Genomic DNA, 23,921 nt, shown 5'->3' with positions numbered 1-23,921 from the left:
TTTGAGAAGGTGGAACGAGCAAATGTTTGGCATTTTTCTAATGACTAAAACAGTTCATCGCTAATCAAAATAGTTGCAGATTAATTCATGATCAATTAATTGATTAATTGATCATTGCAGCTCTAGTAATGAGTTCATGAATAGTATTAGTTATTAGAAGTTCAAAGGTTTCTGAATGCTCTAATGTTAAAACTACAAGAGCACAGCATGACCAGCCAATCTCTTCTCGCTTCCATCTGCTCCCAACTTTCTGATTGGACCAGGCAGCTGTTCAGACACACAATGGCTGATATGGGTGCAGTTGCTGCGCCCCACCTCCACTGGCATGCCCTCTGACCTTCAGCCGGTTCGGTATATATATCTAGGGGAGATGAGGAGAAGGCCCCTGGCAGCCAAAATGAAGTCTCTGGTGTTTGTGTGCTGCTTGCTGTCTCTGCTGGCCCTGTCTGCTGCAGGTATGGCCGAGGGATTTGGGGTTTGGGGTAAAACTTTTCAGGTTTTTCTACTTGTTGTTGGATGCATTTGGATTCTCCTGGAGTTATTTAAGCAGGTATGAAAGAGGCTTTGTATGTATGTCTTGCTGAGACTTGGAGTGGCTGTAACAATGACTCCTTAGTTCAGCAACAGGTAAAACTGAAAGATCCATACCTTTAGTCTCAAACTGCTTTACGTAATGTGTGTAAATGCACAAGTAAATGCTTTTCTGATTGCACCTTTTGACTTGCTGCATTTCTTATCCTTTCTACTAGTTTGAGGTAGTAAGAGAAGCTGATTATGTCTTTCAGTTGCATCATACAGCTTGCATCCTCTCATAGAAAAGTCCCTCTTTTCTGTTTCCAATTGGAATATGTGTCCAATTTTGACAGACATCTGAGTAAACCACAGCTGATCAGGCAGGAAAAGTGTTGCAATATGTTATGGTGGTGCAGTGCGGAGCTTTGCGGTTGTACATGGAAATGTCAGGGCTGAGGTGTGACACCAGCTGATGGAAACTGTCCTGCTTGCTGCTTATTCCCACTGCTCTGGAGAGAAACACAGTGACAGCACTGACAGACTGACTTGGACTCACTACAAAGAGACACATTCTCTACTGCAGCCAAAAGCAAAAACTGGCTGAAATGATTAGTTCCCCCACTGGATCTATTTTGGTTCGACTATCTTTTCACAGCCAATAACATGCATGTTATTTCACCAGTCAGTGCTCAAGTGTGGATTTTGACATTTTAGAGTCACTTGGTGTTTTACCCTTCATTCTGCGACAAATTAATATTTTTAAATTGTGCGAATCCGAAATCACTGCTATGACACTATTCATTCATAATTAAATTATGATGGTTTATAGATCACTTTACTTGTTTTAGTCAAGTTTTACAGTTAGTGACTTGTCATGCTTGGTTGACATCGAGGCACAGGAGGATACCCTTGTCTGTCCTTGCACTGGTTCATTTTGGTCTTCACATGCAGCCGTAGTCAGGTGTCAGGCATCAGTCAGACAAAGTCGTCACCAGATACTGTGGTCACCAATACTGTGGACTGATACACATCTCTTAAACACTCCAGGGAATGCGCACATATCTTTATCAAGTACATATGCACACAAATATTCCCAGCTAGAAGACATTACACGCAAACAAAATAATCGTGAGACATCCATGAGTGCAAATAGATAGTCTGCAGCTAAAATCAGCGCAGTGCGTTTAATGTCTCATTAAAGCCTCATCACTCCTGTCTGTCTCTGCTCTGATCTGTCTCCAGAGCTGCTAATCTGTCATTCCAGGCAGCAGGGTCTAGCTCCAGGGGATGTCCCAGCTAAAAGGGGCATGAGAGAGCAGAGCAGACATGACTAGATAATAAAAGTTCTATGAAAAGTTGAGGTTAATGACAATAAACTGAAGTAGTGACAAAGGTGACGTGGCAGTGTCCTCCCCCTCTGTATTAATTTTTTTTGTTTGTTTACCTTTTCAGAAAGGGTGAGATTTGACACAAAGGGCATAATGAGATAAAATAGGGGAACATGGCAGGTTCCTCAGCAAGGAGAGATGGATTATGTCACACAGAGCTCACTGATGAACTCACTGATTGTGTCTTTACCCTCACTACAATGAATGGTAGCATGTTAGCAACAGTTCTTTGTCCGCCAAAAGTTTTTTCCTGTTGCAACCAAGGACTCTGTATTCTGCCTCGTAATCTCTAATTCCTGCATCTTGCATTGTGTTACATGCAGCTCTTCATTGCCTAGGAATATTGGGATTATTATTTATTGTTGTTATGTCTGCCTATATATTGTGCTGTTGACACTGTGCACTGTTCTGAGTGTTCTTTTCCATGCTGTACTGACGAAAAAGTGGTGAAGTGGAAAGGTTCAAACTGGTTGTGTAGATTGAGAAATACAGTGTATAATGCATATAATGAGATGCTGAGAAAGATGCAGAATGTTTAAAAATTTGATCAAAACTATCACTAGTTGCATGTTCCTGTTACTGGGTGCTTTTGCTTTGGGCACTTATGCCTGAAGTTTCCATGTATTTAAGCATATTAACTCATCATTCATTGTGGCTATTATGCTCACAATAGGCAGATGTTGTCACTCCTAGTGCTGCTGATGCATTTATTGGTCTTTGGTCTTTGAAAATAGTCTGAGTCACGCACTGCCACCCACTCACTATTGCAGGGAATGTGAGCAATAGTGCAGTAGAGTTGCAGGCCAGCCTCATGACAATCACAGGGAAGAAAAGAGCGTCACACTTCCTGAAAATAGGAGCGGAATTATCCCTCCTTCTTTTCACCCTCTGACGCATTGTGGGACTATTTCAGTCTTTGAGAGGTACCATGCTGCACCCAGGCACCTGTCCCTCTCTATCCCCATGACAATGTGTTCTGCCCAGGCTTTCCTGCAGGAACAGCAGGGTCCTGGGAGTGAAGAAGCCCTACATAGACACACAAATGATCAAATGATCACACAGAACAGTTGTCTATTGTTTCAAGCTCTTTTTTTTATTTGATGGATGTGTATTTTATTTATGCTTGAAGCAACTTATAACTGGGGTGTTGCAATACTATCAAATATCTCATTTTAGAGCTGCTACAATCCATATTTTCATATTAGCAATGGATTACATGGCTATGTGTGATGTGCAAAAGAGACTCATATTGAATCATATTGTTTTGGTTTTACAGCCCACAATTATACTGTTTTGGTTCGGTCTCAATGTTCTCTTCAACCTCTTTCCAGCTGCAGTGGGCAGCTGTTTTCCACGAAAAACACTGTATGCTTCCCTGCCCAGCACCAAACAGCAGACAGACAGACAGACAGTTAGCAACTAACTAGTTAACATATTGGAGCATTTAACAGCTAAAGAGTTGGTGGAGACCAAAACAGAGCTAAAAGGAGAGTAAATGTTTGACTTACATTCATCAGGTTGAAAGAAATACTGAATGTACCAGAATCACCGCTAAAATGCTAACATGCTGATATGTAGCAGGCATCATGTTTACCATGTTCACCATCTTAGTTTAGCACATTAGCAAACCAATTGGCACTAAACACAACGTACAACTGAGGCTATGGTCATCAACTAAGTATTGGACAAAATGAAAATTTGATCTGAAGATGATGATACATGAAAAGTTAAGGGATGCTCTAAGTTATTACAGTTCATCTTGGGTGCATGTTCACATCAACTTTCATGGTAATCCATCCAATAGTGTTCAAAATCTTAAATTACTTATGCAAAATATCCTGTATATACCTGTGCCTCTAAATAAATGTACATAATTATGCAAAATAAATCGCTAAAATACATCTTGTCCACCTCTTGTTCGCCTTGTTCAGTGGCTTGCTTGGTTGTTTATTTGTTTATTAAGATCGCCATTAATTGCTACCGGGGTAGTAACTATTCTTCCTGGGGTCCACAGGGGAATTGACTGGGGTACAGGTTGTACCTCACTGTAGCCTGCTACTACAATGAATGTGCATCCTTGAGTATGTGACCGTCAGGGTACCCTGGGGGTGACTATCCCAACTGGTGTCCAAGAATGACAGGACCACAGTTTGACTGATATGCAGGGTCTTGAGGGAAAAAGCTAAAAACAGAAAACCCATAGAAACCCCTTGGTTTTCCCAAATAATTCAGTAACGTTTTGTACATTTGCCAACTTATATGTTCCTTCTGTATAATGTTAATCTGAACAAAATATGATCCAACTTTATTATTTTCGCATGTCTTCTTTCACTAATATGTTCCACCATCTTCCTAACTATGTTATCTTTAATTTAATTTGGCCACTGCTGGGGACTAGCTCAGCAGCAGAAACTGATCTCTCCACTTTATCTTCATAACTCTCTTGAGGCATCCAGCATGGAGACAAGCCAGCAGACTAAACTCAGTTTGTATGATTGCAGTGGCCTGAGTTTAGATGATACATATGAATAGCTGTATATATATATATATATATATATATATATATAGAACTTTTTCACTTTTTGATTTAACAACATGCACCAGACACAATGTTGTATGCCCCTTTAATGTTAGCAAGACAGAAGGCTTGTCCCTAAATCATGACATCAACGTGTGATTCCTACATAAAGCAGGCAATTAATGGACTGAAATCCCAAAACAAAAAAATCACAGAATCTTAAGCACATTTACCTTATTCACCCTAACATAAACAACTAGTTAATGGTCATTTGGAACTGACCTTGTTATGTAATGTCGAGTACCTTCGGTACTTCAGGATCTCTGGCCACTGCTGCTGTTCATGTTACAACAGACAATGCTGTAGCTTCTCTGTCTTTGGACAGTATCCAAACCTCCTCCGTAGCTCCATCAGAGCAGCATCCAAGCACCCTCCTCAGGTTACCCCTCACTACCCCCACCACCACCCTCAACCCCTCATTTGTTTCATTCAATTACTGACACCTACAGTACACTTAAGTCTGGCACGTTTTACACATCCTGGGCCACACTGAATGCCAGAGGTTGGACAGGCAAGTCTCATACCTCGACCTCTGCCAGTGACAGCGAGGGAGTACACGATGAATAAGTGACTGTCACTTAATCGTCTGTAGTAGCTTCTCTTTGTCAGATAAACTCACTATCCCCCTAAAGTTGTCAAAAATGACCCCGACAAGAACAAATCTTGCTTGATAAATATCAGTGGACCTTTGCATGATTTTGATTTGGGGCTTGGACTCTTTAGTGTGATTGTAGCAGTCACCCATTCCTGGATACTTGCTGTCATTTTCCTTTTCCCAGTTAGTTATAGCTGAATGTTGAAATTCCTCTGATTTGATTGGAGGGTTATTCAGACCACCTGTTGCGCAGGGCGTGGGGACTGGCTCCTAAATAATAATTGAGAGCAGGGTGCATTCCCCTCTTGGCCAATCAGGGTGTGACGACGCCCTTTCTTTGATGCTTAAGAGAGGTGGGAAATTGCATACCCATGTCTTTTTTGATCCTTCCTCAGCTTACTGCAGACCTAATTTTAGCAGATATTGTCACAAACACCGGTCTTTTTGGGCATTTTTAAGATTTCTTTGCTGTTTTTTGCTTTTCTGATAGAGGGCCATTTCAAACATTCTGGAGCCTAGTTTTGGTGAATATTAAGAAATCACTTTTCAACTAGGTTACCTGCATTAGGAGAGATCTTAGTGCTAATCATGCAAAGGTTTTTCCTTGCCTAACAATAGCCTAACGTCTTCAGGCTTTATTTTGTTATTTTGTTTATTTGTTTATTTTCATTGAAATCTCCTTTATACACATTTCCTTATTATCAAAGAAGTATTTGTCCATTATTATTGAGGAAGCATTTAATTATAACTGAAGAGTTATTTGTTAATTATTATTAAGGAGACATTTTGTCATTGAGTAGGCACTGGGAAGTTTGTTTATCCAAGTAAATATATTTTGTATTTTTATGTGGTTGGGAACTGGTTCACAGGCTTCTTTATGATCATCTGAAGTCAGGGAAATCAGTACTGCCACATGGTGGCCCTGAGGTGCAAAACACAACAACACTTCAGGAAAAACATTAACAAATCAAAAAACACAACCTTCCTGGAAAAAACTGTGACGAATCTGAAAACACAATATTTCAGAAAACACATTAACCAATAAAATGTTGTGTTTTCGGTTTTGTTGTTGTGTTTTCTGATTTGTCCATCTGTTTTGCACCTCAGGGCCACCATGCTTTAGCTAATTAGAATGCATTACCAGCATAATCACTGATGGTCTGGCCAAACACTGGAGATCTACTGGTCTCACTTGTAGGGTTTGACTGGGTTCATATTATAATACACAGTGGTCTGCTATAGACTTGGAATAAGACTATTTGATTGTCACTGTTGGTAAATATCACAAAGCAGAAAACATTGTAGAGCAAAACTGATCTTCACATATGTTTGCACACAGTGTGGATGCTTGAATATATAAGCTTGATGTTCTCTGGTCACTAATGCTGACAATCCCCTCAGGAGGTGATAAGCGAACAAAGCTTCCAGACACAGGATGTGACAAACGACATCATGAGCACTAAATAGTTTGATGTGGGATTCAGGGCCTTAAAATAGCGGAAAGAAATTGTCATGGATCAGTGCCACAGAGGGAGAGTACATGAAGTCCTGCTTGCATCATTTAGGACCACTGACTGTAGTCAATGTTTAGGACAGCTGGATCAGTATAAAGTTATTCACTACTACAGCTTGTGATTTGACTAGACTGACTCAGAAGCAGTCAATCTTTCCTTCATCTCACTCTTTTACATCCACTTTTAAAACAGACTGCAGTCGAGTGATATTCTTTTTGCCCAGTTGGCACTCCAGACAATATGAGATCGCGCTGACATGTTATTAGATCAGGAACAGTGGAATTTAGTAGCAGACTTGGCGTAGCATATTAATGTGTTGCATCTTCAATTAAAGGGTGGTTTCACAATTTTTCAAGTCTGTCTTAAAACAACAGTCAGGTGCCTATATGATCATTGAAACAGGTTTTACTTGCTGTAATTGTTCCTCATGTTCATACTGGCCGTTTGAAGATCTCCTATTAATCTGCTTTCAATCTAAGTGATGGAGGACAAAATCCACAGTCCTTGTTTTGTGCAAAAATGTTTTCCAAAGTGTGAAGATAATATAAGGCTTCAGCTGTCTGACTTTGTCAAATCAAGTGGATATCTTCCAGTTCAAAATTTAGTACAAAATTCCCTCTTTTTGTTTCCATGGACAGTCTTCCCTTCTTGGGCGGCAATGGAGGGTTAGGGTTAGGGGTACTTAGACTGCTGAAGCTTCATATTAGCTTCAGATAAACTTTTGAATAACTTTTTACACAAAATGAAAACTGTGGATTTTGTCCCCCATCATTTGCATTTAAAATCTTTAATTGGCCAGTATGAACAGGAGAAATGATTATAGCAAGCAAAACCTGTTTCAATGTTCATATAGGCACCTGACTGTTGTTTTACAGACTTCAAAAAGTGTGACCCTATCCTTTAACTATAGTTTGATGCAATTGATTGTCAGTTTTTTTGCTGTTGCTATGCATCGTTTTACCACACGCATTTTGAATAGTCATAGCAGGAAAAGCACAGGTGTTACTAATGACATTAACAATGGCACAATTGTATTATTTTATTATTAAGCCTCACAAAATGTTGACCGAATACTTAACAGTAAGAGCATCTAAAGTGATCAGCACATGCGTTAGCTTCTTCCTTTAGCATTAGCCTGGTTCCTCTTTTAAGGGCAAAGAAGTCTTACATATATGTAAACCTATAGTGACAGCTGTCTTAGTCTTCCTCCTCCACACCGACCCCACTTTGTAACATGAACTGTAGACATACATTTAGCTGTCCCACTCATATCACACTGTGTACCACTGTGTGTTCCCCAGTCTGACTACCTCACAGGCCGTTATAGAGGTAGTATATAAATAGAGGTCACTGTGCTCTTTGTACACTGTGGTTTTGAAGGGTATCTCATGTACATGTATGCATGGTAGGTGTAATAGAGAGGGAGTCCCAAGTTTAGATATGATTGTTTTGAAGCCATAGTAACTGTAATCTGTTGTATGATGCTGAGTGTGTGCAACTTGTTCTTGAAAATGTCTGCTATTGTCTTTAATTGATCTGAGAGAAAGACTCCAACAATCTTTGGCTTTGCTCTTGAGAAAACCTACAATGTTCATAGACATGAACATGACACCAAGTATTTAAATCAAATTAGCAATCGACTTTGTTGCTGACTTATCAAAACTAAATGCACATAATCTTCACAGAGACAGATTCAAATGGCTTTTAATGGAGGGGGTTATTCCACATAGTTGGGACACTGATTGTCAAAAGAAGTCCTAAACCCTTCCAAGCCCTATAATGTAAGATATTAAAAAGATGTCGAACAAAATTATGTTTTATATCCATAAGAATTACTGGTAGTGCTATTTGGGTTTCAAACAAATGTATTTTCTTGTGGGGAAATACTTTTTCTGAGGCTTTTCTAACAAGAAAATAATTTAATTAGAATTGAGCTGTGGGGAGAAACATTTTGTGCAATAACTGTCAGATTTTAAGGATGCCAGCAAAAAAAACATATTGGCACAAATTATTGTAACAGGCTTAAGCTGAATTCAATACTTTCTTTGTTTTAAAAAGATTTGGGTACCTTTATTTTCGAGAAATGTGGGCAAAGCAAGTTTATATGAACACTGCAAAAGAAAAGAAAAGAAAAGAAGAAATATAACTGTTTATATTGTAAGAATTCAGATACAGCTCCTTCCTTTTGATTGAACTGAAACATGACAACAGTAATTAATGTACTGTATACAATGAGAGTAATTAGATTCCATCATGTCAACTCAGCTGTCTTCTTTTACAACTGTCCACTGCAACTGTCCACTGTATGAGCGCCTCAAATAGTCCTCATGTCACCATTCAAGGAGCTGAAATCTGAGTCTTAAATCGGGGAGGTGCTGAACATTTGACCTACTCTGTACTTGATCAGTGAAGTGCTGACATAAAGAACAAAGGTGACTGGTCAGCAGAAGTCTAGCTGAATTAAATTAATCGACAGTTAGCTGCATGCAATCTGATTGGTCATAAAAGCATTTCTATAGGGAATATATAGATCATTATGGATGCACATTGCTTTGAAGACAACCATCAAAGGCCTCACAGTTAGCCAAATAACGGCTGTACTCGCTAACAAAGTAGAAAATATTATGCTATATGCTATATTAGCATGTATGAGTGTGAGATGAATGTATGACATCAGAAAGTCACAGCTATTCACTATGACAGTGGATTCTCACTTTTGTGTATTGTTGTTTTTACCTTTTTCCAAGACTTCATCAAGTAATAGGTGGAGTAAAAACAGATCTCTACTGTTGCAAATATGCTTTACCAACAAACAAATGACTAAACAAATACATGTAATAATGTAAAATCAATTTATGAAGTGTTTTCAGGGAATTAAAATGATCGTCAGCGGTCACAGTTCTGATCAGGAATAAATTTAACATTTTTATGCCAAGAAGTTATTTGTGTGGGTGTAAAACAGTGCTGATCAAAGACCAGCACACAAACTAACCTCATCTAATCGCATTCTCTCATCTCCTCGCTTCGTAGATCTCTTGGCAGACTCCTCCATCCATGATGAGGAGCATCTGGTGCGTCTGCAGCTCCAGCAGCCAGAGGGAGACCTCTTCTCCTGTGGATGTGACACAACAGAAGATCACACCAGCCAGAGCTCCTCCAACGACACCCCAGCCCCAGAGAGGGCCATGTGTCAGCCCTGTACACCCCCATCAGCTTTAGGTGCTCCCGCTGAAGAAGAGCCAGCCTCGTCCTCAGAGCAAGAAGAGGAGGAGGAAGCAGCTGCAACTGAGGAAGATGCTCCCACTGTTGAGATAACAAGTGATGTAACAGAAGAACAGGAGGAGGCAGCTTCCCAGGAGAAGGAGGAAGAAGGAGAGGAGATTTCTGATGAAGAGGCTGATGCAGAGCCTGTAGAGGAGGTTCAAAGTGTGGAGGAGGAGGAGGAGGAGGAGGAAGTAGCTGAGGAGGTTGCATCTTCTGAAGAGGAGGAGAAGGTAGCAGAGGAAGAGGAGGACCACACAGAGGAAGGAGGGGAAGAAGCAGAGGAGGAATTGCCTCATGAGGAGGAGGAAGAAGAGGATGTACCTCAGGGAGATGATGCAGAAGAGGAAAAACATGCTGTTGAAGAAGCAATTCAGGAACCAGAAGGTGAAGACAAACAGGAGGACACAGAGGAAGCAGCCGAGAAAGTGACAGCAGAGCCTGATGAAGAACCCGAGGCTGAGCCAGAGATGATTTCAGAACCAGAGGCAGAAGCAGAACCCGAGGCTGAGCCAGAGGTGATTTCAGAACCAGAGCCAGAAGCAGAACCCGAGGCTGAACCAGAGGTGATTTCAGAATCAGAGCCAGAAGCAGAACCCAAGGCTGAGCCAGAGGTGATTTCAGAACCAGAGCCAGAAGCAGAACCCGAGGCTGAGCCAGAGGTGATTTCAGAACCAGAGGCAGAAACAGAACCCGAGGCTGAGCCAGAGGTGATTTCAGAACCAGAGGTGGCTGCAGAGCCTGAGATTGAAGAGGCTGCAGGACAAGAACCAGAACCTGAAGTAATTTCAGAGCCAGAGATGATTCCAGAGGCTGAAATAAAACCAGAGCCTATTGTGGAGGTGGTCACACCAGAGTCTGTTGAGGAGGTGGCTGTGGAAGACGTACCCATGGAAACCACGGTGGAGGAGGCTCCCGTGGTGGAAGAGAAACCTGTTGACGTTGAGGAAGCGACAGTGGAGGACATGACTGCAGAGGAGCCTGCACAGTCTACGGCCAAAGGTACAGAAAGAAGAACACCAATAATATGAAGTACTCACGTGTATCTAGTACATGAGTACTGCCTAGCTGACAAGCAGCTACACATAGAGAAGGTTGGGATGATATTAGAGTAAATCTCTCCCCATAGTGAGAGCTTCTGTAATTAAAGAAGCATGCCATTATCTGGTGACTGGGTGTTGACACCTGCTATAAAAGACGATGGCTGAGTCTCAAAAGAGTTCCCCATCTCTCAATCGGATCCCTCTTCACTGCCTTATTCATTACACTCATGTGAGTGTCATTTAAGGTTTTCTCATGTAATGTGCGTTGTAGTTTTTAAATGGTTGCTAAAAACATAGTAAGTAGTATAGTAGTATATTTTTTGGTACAATGACAAGAAAGCGTCTTTCTGGTGCAGACACAAAAAGCTTGTGTTCTTACAGTCATATATTTAGTGATCATGAGAAACTATAGTTTTGTTAATTTGTGATCCCCTGAATCAGATTTGGTTTAATATCAGCTTTTTCTTGTGATCACAGAACTTTCTTCATCCATCTGAAAAGCCTTTCGGAAAGAAATAGTTTATAAGTTGAAATTAATGGCTTTATTAATGGTTAATTAAACATTTAATGCTTAATATAGGTCAGTAATTGGCCATTGATGAGGACAGATTTTGGGTTGCCAGTGTGGCTGATGTTAGTTAGTTTTATTTACAAAAACAAGTTAAGCTCAAGGAGGATATACACAGGACGAAGGGAGTTTTTTTTGGCAACAGAAAAGTTGTTACTGATCTATAAAAAAACATTACTTACAACTTATAAAACCTATATAAAGTATGCCTTATGGAACCAAAAAAATATATATATATATCTGGAAATGTGATGGGGATTTAGCTGAGATGGGTCATGGAATTACAGCAAAGATCTCTATCTTTCTATCTTCCTCTCTTGGGCATGCCGAGCCCCCAGAATATGACACTGAGTGTAGCTAAAGGGGAATTAGCAACAACCTCTGGTACAGAAATAAACAGACCGAAATAGCAGAGGAAAGGAATAGACAGATAGATAGGACAACAGCATGATATAACAGTGGAGCTTGTACTCAGCCCAGATGGTCTGGTCACTCACAGCTCAGGAAGCCATCTACCTGGGGATCACATTTTTTTTGTAACCATGTCAGCTGAGTTTTCATGAATTGTCTTTGTAAGCAGATAAGAGAATGTGGTTCACTTCACAGATGTAATATGATCAGTATAAGTCATTGTATGCCACAGAAAACTGCAAATTAGTTTTCAAGGCCATCCTTGTCAGATCAAGCATTAAGAAGTAATTTACCACATTTAGCAGTTTTAGGGTTTATAATGTACCAGTTGACTGAGAGTCTGTTCTTCCAATCAGCAGGTGAGGATGAGGCAGCAGGCCCAGCACAGAGGGACCGCTCCCACATTGAGGAAACACTGCGATTGGCTACTGCTGAACCCTCAGAAGAGTTCTCAGGTAAAGAACAAATACATCTCAAAATTACTGACATCAGAAAATTTATGCTTAGAATTCTTTTCCCCCCTGAAATGCAATGAAAGGGCATAACGTACACCCACCAACATTCCAGTCAGTGAAACGCACATCCTCTTGATCAAAAACTGGATCCTTGCTGCGGAAGTTCTGTGTGGAGAGCTCGAAATGAAAATACAGCAGAATGTTTACAGCTACTTTGTCAATGGAAAAAGAAAAACAGATGTGTTTGCATGTGAACAAAAGGAAGTTTGAGTCAATTTTGGGGGCTGAAACTATTCTGAAAATTGTTTCATGATGTCCAGGTCCTGGGGCTTTTATGTGCAAGTGTGTGTACTGTGTGAGTGCATGAACTGAGTGTGCGTGTGCTTGCAGACATGTCTCGAGGCAGGTGATTAATCAGTGTAAATGTATAACTCTGTCCTTGGCATGAAGGCCTCTCTGTTCTCTTAAATCAGACTGGTTCTTTTCAGAGAGTCCTGCAGAAAAGCCAGTCTCTTAATCACTTCGGCTCAATTCAATAAACTTTATGAGGGCAATTCATCACTTACTGCCAAAGCAATTGTTGCAATCAGTAATGATAGCAAGAGCATTAATGAAAGTCCTGTCCAAAATGGTGCCATTACACACTCTCTCTTTCTTTTTCTCTAGCTGCTATGAAGAAGCTGTTGAACATCTACCACAAGGCCATCAAGCCAGTGGAGCAAGCCTACAAGTACAATGAGCTCAGGCAGCATGAGGTCACAGGTAAATCAGATTCTGATTGGAGATCACATCTGTGTAACATGGCATTTGTTTGTTTGTATATTTGCCAAATATCACATGCACTATCTTAAGTAGGCTTTGCAGCAACAACAAAATGATCTGTTTATGACTTAAACTGCAGTTCACGTCATATAAGGTAAACTGTAATGATGTATTTTGTTGAAAACTCTAGCACCAGTGCCATTAATCGTCTGATACACCTAAAACCATAATTGTGCTTCAAGCATGACTCATTGGAAATCAAACAGAAACACACCATACCCACCCATCAGTTTTAACCACCTGTTTCAGTTCACCACAGTTAACCGCACAGTACAGTTGTGAATGGTTTAAGAAACTGGAGTTGCACAGAAAGATTGGGGTGCAAATAAAGTCCCAGTTAAGACGAAATGGAGCCCCGACCTGATGTTGTTCAATCTGGGAGAGAAGCACAATAAGGACTCTGTCTGCTGATAATTAAGGGGAACGCTGTGCGGGCCAGCCTCCCTGCAACTTTGTTCCATAGCACTTGAGGGCAGGGAGTATAATTTATGCTAAGGAGCAGGATGAGGACTTCATGCTGTGCCATGTGACCCCTTGTGGTGCAGAATAGAAGAACATGTACACAATCAGGATGTTTAATGTCAGTGTGTTCAGCGTTTTTAACACCAAAATATGTATCACAAAGGGATACTGTGTGTTTCATTAAATCAGAAAGGGTATTTTTTTGGAATATAAATGTTCTTAACAATTACATGACAGTTTCCACCTATTAAATTATGCGTTGTCTTGTGTGTAAGTTTGATATTGTGTCCTGAGGGTGGCACTAGAGGAGAGATAATGGATCTAAATGGTTGTGTTCTGTACATTTGATTTCAGCCTGCCCATCTGATTTGATATTTCCAGTGAAAGAACAAACTTTGATCTAGAGATGGCACAAGACAAAAAGTCATGAACATTTTCAGCGATCATCCTCAGTGGGCCATGAATATTCATACAGAAAAAAATGTTTAGCATTCTGTCCAGTTCTTGTTGAGATATGGGCAAAGGTATTGGCTAGACAAACAGACAAACAAACATCGTCATCCTTAAGCAATATAGAGAAAAAAAGACCCTGCACAGTTTTATCTTTGTGAAGCAGATTTTTTATGTTCTTCCTCTCTTAATCCCTCTCTTGATATGTCCCCACTGCAGATGGGGAGGTCACCTCTAAACCAATGGTTTTGTTCCTTGGACCCTGGAGTGTCGGCAAGTCCTCCATGGTCAACTACCTGCTGGGTCTTCACGGCACTTCGCAAGAACTTTACACAGGTTCACACTGATCAAACTAGATTGTTTTTGACACAGCTTGTCGGTGACGAAGCCATTATCCAACGATAACAAGTGCAAATGACAAAAGTAGTGATAGTAATCCACAAGCTTCATAATTATGTTAATATATTACAGTTTTGTGTAAGATTAAGGTTACCCACTCTTCTGTGATGGTGATCATGATTTATATCTTCATTATCATAAGCTGCACTCATTTATTGATAGTAACATTAACTAAACATTAGTTAACTTGTGAATTAAGGATGAATTTTTAAGGTAAAGTTTAAAGTGTTGCTTTATGTATACCAACATATATCAAGTAAAAATTAAACTATACAATAAACATGCTGAAGTCCATAAATTAAATCATTCCCTTTTCATCCCTTTATCAGGTGCTGAGCCCACCACCTCTGAGTACACTGTCATAATGCATGGTGAGAAGTTTCGGACTATAGAAGGCATTGTTATGGCAGCTGACAGCTCACGGTCCTTCTCGCCGCTGGAAAAGTTCGGCCAAGGCTTCCTGGAGAAGTTGGTGGGTATCGAGATGCCCCACAAGCTGCTGGAGAGGGTCACCTTCGTGGATACGCCTGGTGTCATCGAGAACCGCAAGCAGCAGGAGAGAGGTGAGCATTACTAATGGAATTATGTTAACATCACAGCTGCAGATAGCCAATATTAATTTATTAATTTTAGTTTTTTTTCACTGTCATGCCAAAAAAGTGTTCTCTACCATATTACACCAAGATTTCTCCTCCCAGGCTTATACAGACAGATATGTAGCTGTGGTCAGAGTGGAAGCTCAATTAATCAATGACTGAGATCAGTGGAGTCAATATCAGCAACAGACATCAGCACCATATTACATTAGCTTGTCAGCATGGCATAAAGTATCAGTAAAATAAATAAACAAATAAAACACTCAGATTCACAGGCAAATAGGCAGACTGGCAGGCAGTATAATAAGCCTCCAGGCACTCATAAACATACACACACACACACACACACAGAAACACACACATACCACAACCACAATAGGGAATTAATTAAATATTAAAGTTGCACAGTGAGTCAAGTTTATTTATTATGCATTTTAACAGATTTACCTCTAAGAGTCTGTGAGTCACATCACTGTATGTGAGAGTTTCACTTTAAAATTGAAGGTTTCCTTGTACTGTATTGAGCGATGAAACAATTTTCAACCATGAGCTTGTCTGTGCTTCTGTTACAAAAATACTTGTGAGAAAGGTTCATCGTGTTGCTTTGGAACATTTCACAGGGTGAAAACCTTTTCATGAAATGAATCCCCTCCCTCCTCTCCCTCAGGTTACCCCTACAGCGAGGTGTGCCAGTGGTTCATTGATCGGGCTGATCTGATCTTCCTGGTGTTCGACCCCACCAAACTGGACGTGGGTGGGGAGCTGGAGATGCTCTTCAGGCAGATGAAGGGCCGCGAGTCCCAGATCCGCCTCATCCTCAACAAGGCCGACAGTCTCACCACCCAAGACCTGATGAGGGTCTATGGAGCCCTGTTCTGGAGCATGGCGCCCCTGATCAACGTCACAGAGCCCCCTCGGGTGTACGTCAGCTCCTTCTGGCCTCAGGACTACTCTGCAGACACCAGCCGAGAGCTCTTCATGAAGGAGGAGACCTCTCTACTGGAGGACCTCAACCAGGTACGACTTCCTGACTTGTTTTCATTGACAATATGAATCTTTGAGTTTAGACACACCCAATGTGGTAATTGCCTCGTTAAGCACCAGCCATGTTCACCTCACCACATTTTCAAAAGATCGACAATACTGTTTTAAATAATGAAGATTTGAGAAGCCTAATTGTGACTTAACTCATGAATAACTTGCAATACACATCTCTGTGAGTTATCTTTGTGTAAGAAGCACTTAATGTGAAGATGTTACTCAAGTCCTTAATGATGGTAGAAACAGTAGACTCTATATTGTTCCCTAATTAAAATTTTCTGTCTTTCTGTCTCCCTCCTCTGTCTGTTTATTTTTCTCTCTCCTTCTGTCCTTTCTCATCTCTCTCTCTCTCCTCTGCAGGTGATTGAGAACCAGATGGAGAACAAGATCGCTTTCATCCGCCAGCATGGTATCCGTGTGCGCATCCATGCCCTCCTTGTGGACCGCTACCTCCAGACCTACTATGACAAGCTGGGCTGGTTTAGCGACCCCTACGAGGTGTTCCACGACATTGTCACTGACCCGGACAAGTACTACATCTTCAAATCCATTTTGGCCAAGACCAACGTCAGCAAGTTCGACCTGCCTGACAAGGAGGCCTATCAGGACTTCTTCGGAGTGAACCCCGTGTCCAGCTTCAAGCAGCTCTCCCAACACTGCAGCTGGAGTGGCGGCTGCCTGCTGGACAGGATAGAGAAGGCCATCTCGCAGGAGCTGCCAGCTCTACTCAGCAGTGTCAGCAAGGGCGCAGACGCACCTGCCCCCTCGAAGTCCGCCCCGACACCTCCGCCCCCGCTCCCTGGTACCTGTGAGGGTCCTGGGTGTGAGGAGAAACCCAAAAACCGCTGGAGGAGGCAGTGAGATGGAGGAGGAGGCAGTGAGATGGAGGAGAAGGGTGCAGGAGGAAGAACAGAGGAGGCAGATGGCGGCAGCAGCAGCAGCAGCCAGAGGCGTTCCTGAAATAATCCCCACTGATTCTCAGGACTGGATGTGGGGAGACTGAGCAAAACAGAGAGAAAGAGAATAGAAAATGTGCAAAGATGTACCAAGCAGACTGGGGTCGGATTGTACTTAAAAATACTATCTGATCTGATCTGATACTATTCTTACTGCCTGTTTTTTTTCTGCATGAAGTACCAAATGGACAGAATTTACTCCACCAGAATAGTTCAAATAGTCTTAGACTAAAGTTGTAAAACTAAAGTTGATACCCTCAGTATCTGGTACTTAAGTGAATCAAAACTAACAATGAAAAGTGTTTGCATATTTGACTACAGTTTGGTAGAAAGTGTAGATAAAAAGGTGTGTAGTCAACTTTCCATCTGAAGCTTTCGCTGTCTGACAAAACATGCTACTTGTCTGCAGCACAACATATTTCCAAAAGATGGAAATGAGAAAAAAATAGACCTCTGTTTTCTCTTATATGTGAATAAAATCAGAGAATGGTTGTTTTCTTGTTTCTCCCAGTTTTTCAAGTTTGTATATTATTTATTCACATCTTCAGAGAAAGATGCTGGCAGTGAATACTCCTCCAGAGAAACTAAACGCTGCCACTCTTATGTCTGAAGAGTCAGTCACATCTGCTGTGCTGTGTTTTTACCATCTCAATCCACTTAGTCACCATGTTAATGTCCTAAAAAACAGTGTGAGACAGAATGGTGCTCTTGTAGTGTTGATTTTAGCAGTAGTTCAAACACATTCAGTCAGTATGCTGTCCTACACTACACTGTACTGTTTCTGTATTGTTCTATACTCTTTTCATTCTCCTCAAAACTCCATCATTTAATTGCAGATTTCTGTCCATGTAAGCTTAATGCCAGTGTGGCCTTTTCAGCCCTCTGAACTGTTGCTAGTTTTACCTCAACCTGGCTGCATGCCACATGGGGCATTTTCTTTAAAATGTAATCTTTCCTCGTTCTTTTAGGTCTGTTTGTAATTGTTCTTCTTTTGTGTGATTTCTTTTGAATAAACCACGAAAACATTTGCAGGCTTGTTTCCTTTGTGAGGGTACAAAGACTTTACTGATGAGAACACATCCACTGAAAAGATATATAATTCATACCATTTTGTTGTTAAGTTGCAAAATACAATAAAAGGAGGAAATATGAGCCAAAGACAAGCTACAAGCACCAGCTCTCAGTCTCTCATCCTGACATGCAGCAGTTTGGACCTCAGAGTAAAATACTGCACATTGATTTGTTCACACATAACAACATTGTATGGATTAGAAACATGTAACAGCTGGGTGAGCACACATCAGCCTAAAACTCCATAAAATAAAAATGTAGTTTTTTGGATAGCTGTTGGTTAATTAACCATGCAGTGACTGGAAAAAGCCACCAGGAGGCGCCTTCATTCAGTGTGTTAATCAAACTGACTCCTCAGCAGAGTGAATGGTAAAAAGAAGCTTTATGTCTCCATATCAGCTGCTGAAGTTTCACTTTTAATACGGGGTGACTCAGGGGAGAAAAATGCCAATTAGAAAGAAAAAAAAGAAAGTAAACATTACTGAGGTTTTAAACAACTGTACAGTACTTTCTTACTTGGTATTCTATCAAAACAGGACACAGTTCTGTCTTTAATGCATTCAGTGATAATCTAGTTAGGTAGCATGTGAATATTCCTCTGCTAATCATTTGTCATGGTTAAATCTTGTTATAATTCCTGTATTATTGAGTTAAATGTGGGTTCATTCAAAGCAGTGAATTCTTTTTGTTTGTCAAGAAGAGTGTATGTGTGTCTGAGTGTGAAACCCAACGGTATTTGAAAGTGATGGTCTGTCTGAAGTCAGCTTGGTATTGAATCATAAACACTCTTTGGCTTGATCACACCGCAGTTACCCAGTGATGTGGCAGAGCCAATATGACTGTGACAATGACTCACCCAGGTCCACTTTAAGTACCAAATTAGGTACATACAGAGGATTTTGTCCTGGTCACACGACTGCAATGTCATACCGATGAGTTTCACAAAATATATTAAAACAAAAGACCCTTTTAGCACTTACTAAGACAGTCCAGGAGAGCAGAAAGTACATAAAATTCTTGCTGTAAATGTAAATTCAGTTATCTAAAGCTTTGAGGACTGGTCCTTATTAAATTCAGTAACAAGAGATTAGAACAATTTAGCTTGTCAGCGTGCAGATACACATATTATGGATCAGAATATCACTCTCAGTGCTAATCTTCCCCTTTCTCTCTGCATTTGTGCATATCTGTTATTACACACAGTAGTTCTGACCAACTTTTGTATAGGTCAGAACTCAATCCTCTTTTTGTTCATCGAACAATTTTCTTTACCGCTTATCCTCTATGGGGTCACAGGGGAGCTGGAGCCAATCTCAGCTGACATTGGGCGAGACGTGGGTAAACCCTGGACAGTCAATCACAGGGCTAACATACAGTATAAGAGACTCTCACATTCACACCTACGGGCAATTTAGAGTCAGTCTGCATGTTTTTGGTCTGTGTGAGGAAGCAGGAGAACATGCAAACTCCACACCGAAAGGCCCTAGCTAGCCAGTGGGTTTGAACCCAAAACCGTCTTGCTGTGAGGCGACAATGGTGACTACTGCTCCATGCTGTCCTCAATCCTCTCTTTATGTATAGTTAAAATGGCTTTGTTAGCACAAGTAAAACTGCACACTGGCATGTGGATAAAGGTTCAATGGTATACAGTTAGCCTGGTTCCAGACCTCTAAATCAACAGTAATGCAAAGTAGGTTTGCTTACAAAAACAATTTCATCCATGCAAAGAAATTGAATGCAAAAGGCAAATTATGAACAAGGCCTGTCCAATGCACAGAAAGAAAGTAAGATACAAATGTTCTGTTCATGTTTTGTTCATGTTACAACATGAACAAGACGTCTTAAAAAGTGTTACGAATAAAACCATAACAGCAACTGATCTTGCATGTCAACAGATCAACGTCTCTCACTCCATCCGCAGATGAAGACCATGTAATACAATTAAAAGCTCAAGAAAAAGCTAGTAAGTAAGTGAACCCTGAGTTGGGCTTGTTTTGTCAAATTATGATTTCCAAGGTCAAGAATGAACTTGTATACTTGAATTGAGAATCCTTATAACGATACGCTGAAGGCATGGCTAAAAGTCACATACTGTAACCAACCAAACAACTGCCAACTAATCAAAGTATACAGCCAATAGTGTAGTCATGCTACTGTACACCACTGTCAAAATAGACAATGCCAATATAGCACATGGCCTTTTTAAAGATAGGCTGCATTTAGCAAAAACCCCCTTACAAGTGGATTTTGCCAATTTGCCTTATCTTCGGAAGCTTGTTTAACAAAACACTAAAAAATGGTTCTCTTAAATCTACCTGGAATAAAACATGCGGCCAGACCTGGACTCAAGAAGTCAGTTTCCCCACAGAGGTCAATAAAATACCATGCCAACCACACCAGGATGACACAAACACATACAACAAGGTATCAACACATCTGTGTGTATGTAATCACACTATACTTAAATAAATATGTATTTGAGCTCATATTCTGTGTATAATCTGTGTTTGCAGAGCCGCAAGGCAGGACTTCCAGGTCTTAGGTCAAGTGTGAACACAGACTTACCAGTGCAGCCTTATCAAACTCTGCAAACAGGCCTCTCTTGTAGGCTCTTGAACTAAAGCACACGCCACCCACATGACATGTACATATACACACACATGCACTTCAGTAATGCACACAGGGTTACTTGCTTTATTGGAATCAAAGTTTAAACATTATTGCTTCTTCAAAGGAGGAGGAAACAGAGACACACCCAGCACTGTAACCCTGTAACACTGTGTTTATCTTCTTGCTATTCACCTGCTGTTCTCAATCTCATCACTTCACTATCTCCTGCTAGAAATACAGTGTGGTCCATAGAGACACTAGTCCATTCATGCTAATGAAACACATACCACCATTCTATGTTGGCTATCAAAATACTATAAATAACATTCCTTCTGTGTTTCCTCCGTAAGATTTGCCAGGGATAATGTGTCATTGCACAGTAAATCATCCTCCTTTCTTCCTCATGTTTTTTTCCGTCTTTGGTGTACTTGGCCTTGAAGATATAACTTTAGCCAAAATGACAAATTCCTCTCCATTTTCTATATTCTGTAGTCATTTGCATTGTGGAAAACGTCTGTGCAGTTTTGAGCCCCTTCAAAAATCGAGGGAGCGCTATTCCCCTACTCTAAGATACAGTGTGAATTTTTTTCTTCTTGTCACAAAAACAAAATTGCGCCTTGACATCTGTTACCTGTTTCTCCTGCAGATTTTCCATCAAATCTGACCCCACTGCTAATCAGAGCAATATTGCTTTTATTGGCAACAAACAACATTTTGTGCATTTATTAGATATACAAATGAAAAGGAAGGATTAAATTTCACATTTTTCCTACATATCTGACTTAACTGCATTTCACAGATGTAGATATGAGTAGCATGCACAGCTGAAGCACTCAAAACAGTGTTAGGAAAAATCAAGATTATCTCTCAAATGACCCACAGGAAAAAAAAAAAATGGCCCACACAAAATTCAACTCAGCTGCAGTCTTGATATTTTGCTGACGTTTCAGTACAAGACAGATGTAGGTAACAGTCGACTCCCTTGGTCAGTCAGAAAGAGGCTAATTGAGTTATTCTATCATTCTACCAATATAAGGTGGAGGTGTAATCATGCAAAGGTGATACAACAAGTAGAGTGATGGGCGTGCTCTCATTAATAACATAATATTTTGAAAATCCTTATTCATGTCTCAAATACTATATTGTGCCCTAATTCACTGCTTTAGAGCAAATCTGCATTAATTGAAGGTAGTTATATCAAGCTAACTGGTCCATTCTGCTTAAAATTCTGGTTTGGGTTAGTCAAAACTTATTAACACATCCCCTTCCAATGTGCTACGATGCTGCATTACAATAAATTGGAAAAACTGGCATCTAATGTTCATCTTAAGTTTCAGGCAGTAGACTAGTGCTGTAGAGTGTAATAGATACAAGTTCAAGGAGTTACATTTCAACCAAAGCATGTCTACAAGAACCAAACATTGGTGTGTAATAAATTTGCCGGTGCTTCAATTTAATGGTCATGACTTTTTTAAGCTGAGAGAAACTCACAGAAATCAGTTTGTAATCACCACCATCATCCAGCTCTTTTCAGAGTTGGGTGTTAATAAATGGAGAAGTAGTTATCTTACTTATCCTGTAAGCCCTGAGACAAAATATGTCTATTTCAAATTTCTTAATAATATTTATCCATCCAATGACTTCCTAAGAATTAAACTGAATGTTAATTACAATAACTGCAGCTTTTGTGATACTGAAATTAAAACAACAGATAATCTATGTTTATTTATTGTTTGTCTTCTGTGACGTTCTGGGTGGATTTGCAGGACTGAATGTCCACCAAAATCCAACTATTTGCTGCTCTCACAAGAGAAAATATTGTGTTTGGTATAATCTTGGAGGACATTAAGAGTTGGTATTGAACAACCTGACACTTCTTGCTAAGTTTTTCATCTATCCTATCCAAATGGAGGAAAACGAAACCTTCTATTTTTAAAAGGGACCCTGTGGACAAACATCTCAGTGCTTTGACACTGATGAAAAGTGTCTCCTCAGAGCAACTAAACACTGATTTTTTATAATGTATTTATAATTTTTATTTACTTATTTTATTCATTTTTTAAATTAAAAAATAGTATAATTTCTTCTCTTTGTTATCCTAAGTCATCTTATTTAATCGAATGTGTCTGTTTTTCTCTGCCTTGATGTTTGTAAATTAATCTTTTCCAATTTAAAAAAACAAAACAAAACAAAACAAAAAAACATGTTGAAGAATTTCTGTCACTGTTCTAGCAGGACACCACTTTAGCCTGTGGTTGACAGGCTAAAGTTAGTTAGCATAAGCAGGATCACTAATGCTTACTGGGTGATTATCACTGACAGTAGCAACACACGTTTGACAGAAAACTTCACTGGCCAGGTCTGCGGTTATTCACATGTGACCTGAACGTTGCTCCACTTCACTTTAGACACCCACCCATCAGCAGCTGTGTCAAGGCACACAAACACCAACAGGCTGATACCGGAGGTCACAGTTTGACTTCAAATTAAAGGCGCTAAATTGTTTTACTTGTGTACTAGTTCTTTGTTAAACAGGCTGCAGGCTTTGTGTCACCTTTAGGGTCAGGGTAGGTTGTAAAATAAATGTTAAAATTAGCCTTTTCTGATCTTTTTTGATGATAAATGCCCAGATACAACCATAGTTCATTCTACAATCTATGTTTATTTATTATGTTGTATGTCTTGATTCTATAAGACATCTTGTTCCATTTGTTGTTCATTTTTAAAGTGACTTTTTAACATCTGGCCCGGGGCTACGGATGAAAATTTGTTCTAAAACAAACAAACAAACAACATACTCTAACACCAGCAGTTAATAAGTGAGCTTTGTCCCTATCAAGTAAAGCAACAAGATAAAATAAATGTAAATAATACTCTGGCCAATGTGCTGCTATAAGTGGCACTTATAACGCTGGTTGTCATTAGCTATTATTGTTGTGGTTGTTGTTATAAGCTATTGTTTATTCATATATTTTATTCACATTGTGATGAGCTATAGGTCAAATTCAATGCACACAATACAGTTTATCGCCATTGAAAGCTTCTCTGTGACTTTTCGGCTTCAATATACCGTGTAAGCCAATTTGATTGGTGTTTTTGAATAGTGTTTTAGTTGTCTTGTCAAAAGCAAGACCGGAAACCGTGTCTTTTAAAACTGCAGCGTGCTTGACAGGCTGGTCCCAGTAACC

The 23,921-nt window shown here is 40.2% G+C and overlaps 1 protein-coding gene across 4 annotated transcripts; it reads left to right on the top strand.

Annotated features, from left to right (window-relative positions):
* The first annotated feature begins 354 nt into the window (after nt 1-354).
* On the top strand, nt 355-18,079 carry LOC122979258 (sarcalumenin-like). Of its 4 annotated transcripts, none has more exons than XM_044346575.1 (9): nt 355-455; nt 9,619-10,511; nt 10,560-10,851; nt 12,228-12,326; nt 12,993-13,088; nt 14,280-14,396; nt 14,789-15,022; nt 15,723-16,072; nt 16,457-18,079. In XM_044346575.1, exons 1-9 carry the CDS (start codon nt 371-373, stop codon nt 16,955-16,957), a joined length of 2,667 nt encoding a protein of 888 aa, XP_044202510.1. In that variant the 5' UTR covers nt 355-370; the 3' UTR covers nt 16,958-18,079. The 4 variants fall into 4 exon arrangements, with proteins under 4 accessions (XP_044202510.1, XP_044202509.1, XP_044202507.1 ...); XM_044346574.1 differs by having other exon boundaries at nt 9,619-10,529; nt 10,578-10,851; XM_044346572.1 differs by having other exon boundaries at nt 356-455; nt 9,619-10,851; nt 12,231-12,326.
* Nucleotides 18,080-23,921: the final 5,842 nt, after the last annotated feature.

The sequence above is a fragment of the Thunnus albacares genome, chromosome 3 (genome assembly GCF_914725855.1).
Source record: "Thunnus albacares chromosome 3, fThuAlb1.1, whole genome shotgun sequence".
Lineage (NCBI taxonomy): Eukaryota > Metazoa > Chordata > Actinopteri > Scombriformes > Scombridae > Thunnus > Thunnus albacares.
Note: the sequence above shows the minus strand (reverse complement) of the source record. Positions and strands in the feature narration are given on the sequence as shown.

Bases quoted from the DNA above. Each gene is read 5' to 3' on its own strand.
- LOC122979258 (XM_044346571.1), top strand. From the start codon at position 371: ATGAGGAGAAGGCCCCTGGCAGCCAAAATGAAGTCTCTGGTGTTTGTG. The intron at 10,852-12,227 runs GTACAGAAAGAA...TCTTCCAATCAG, and splicing joins TGCACAGTCTACGGCCAAAG to CAGGTGAGGATGAGGCAGCA. The intron at 13,089-14,279 runs GTAAATCAGATT...TCCCCACTGCAG, and splicing joins CAGGCAGCATGAGGTCACAG to ATGGGGAGGTCACCTCTAAA.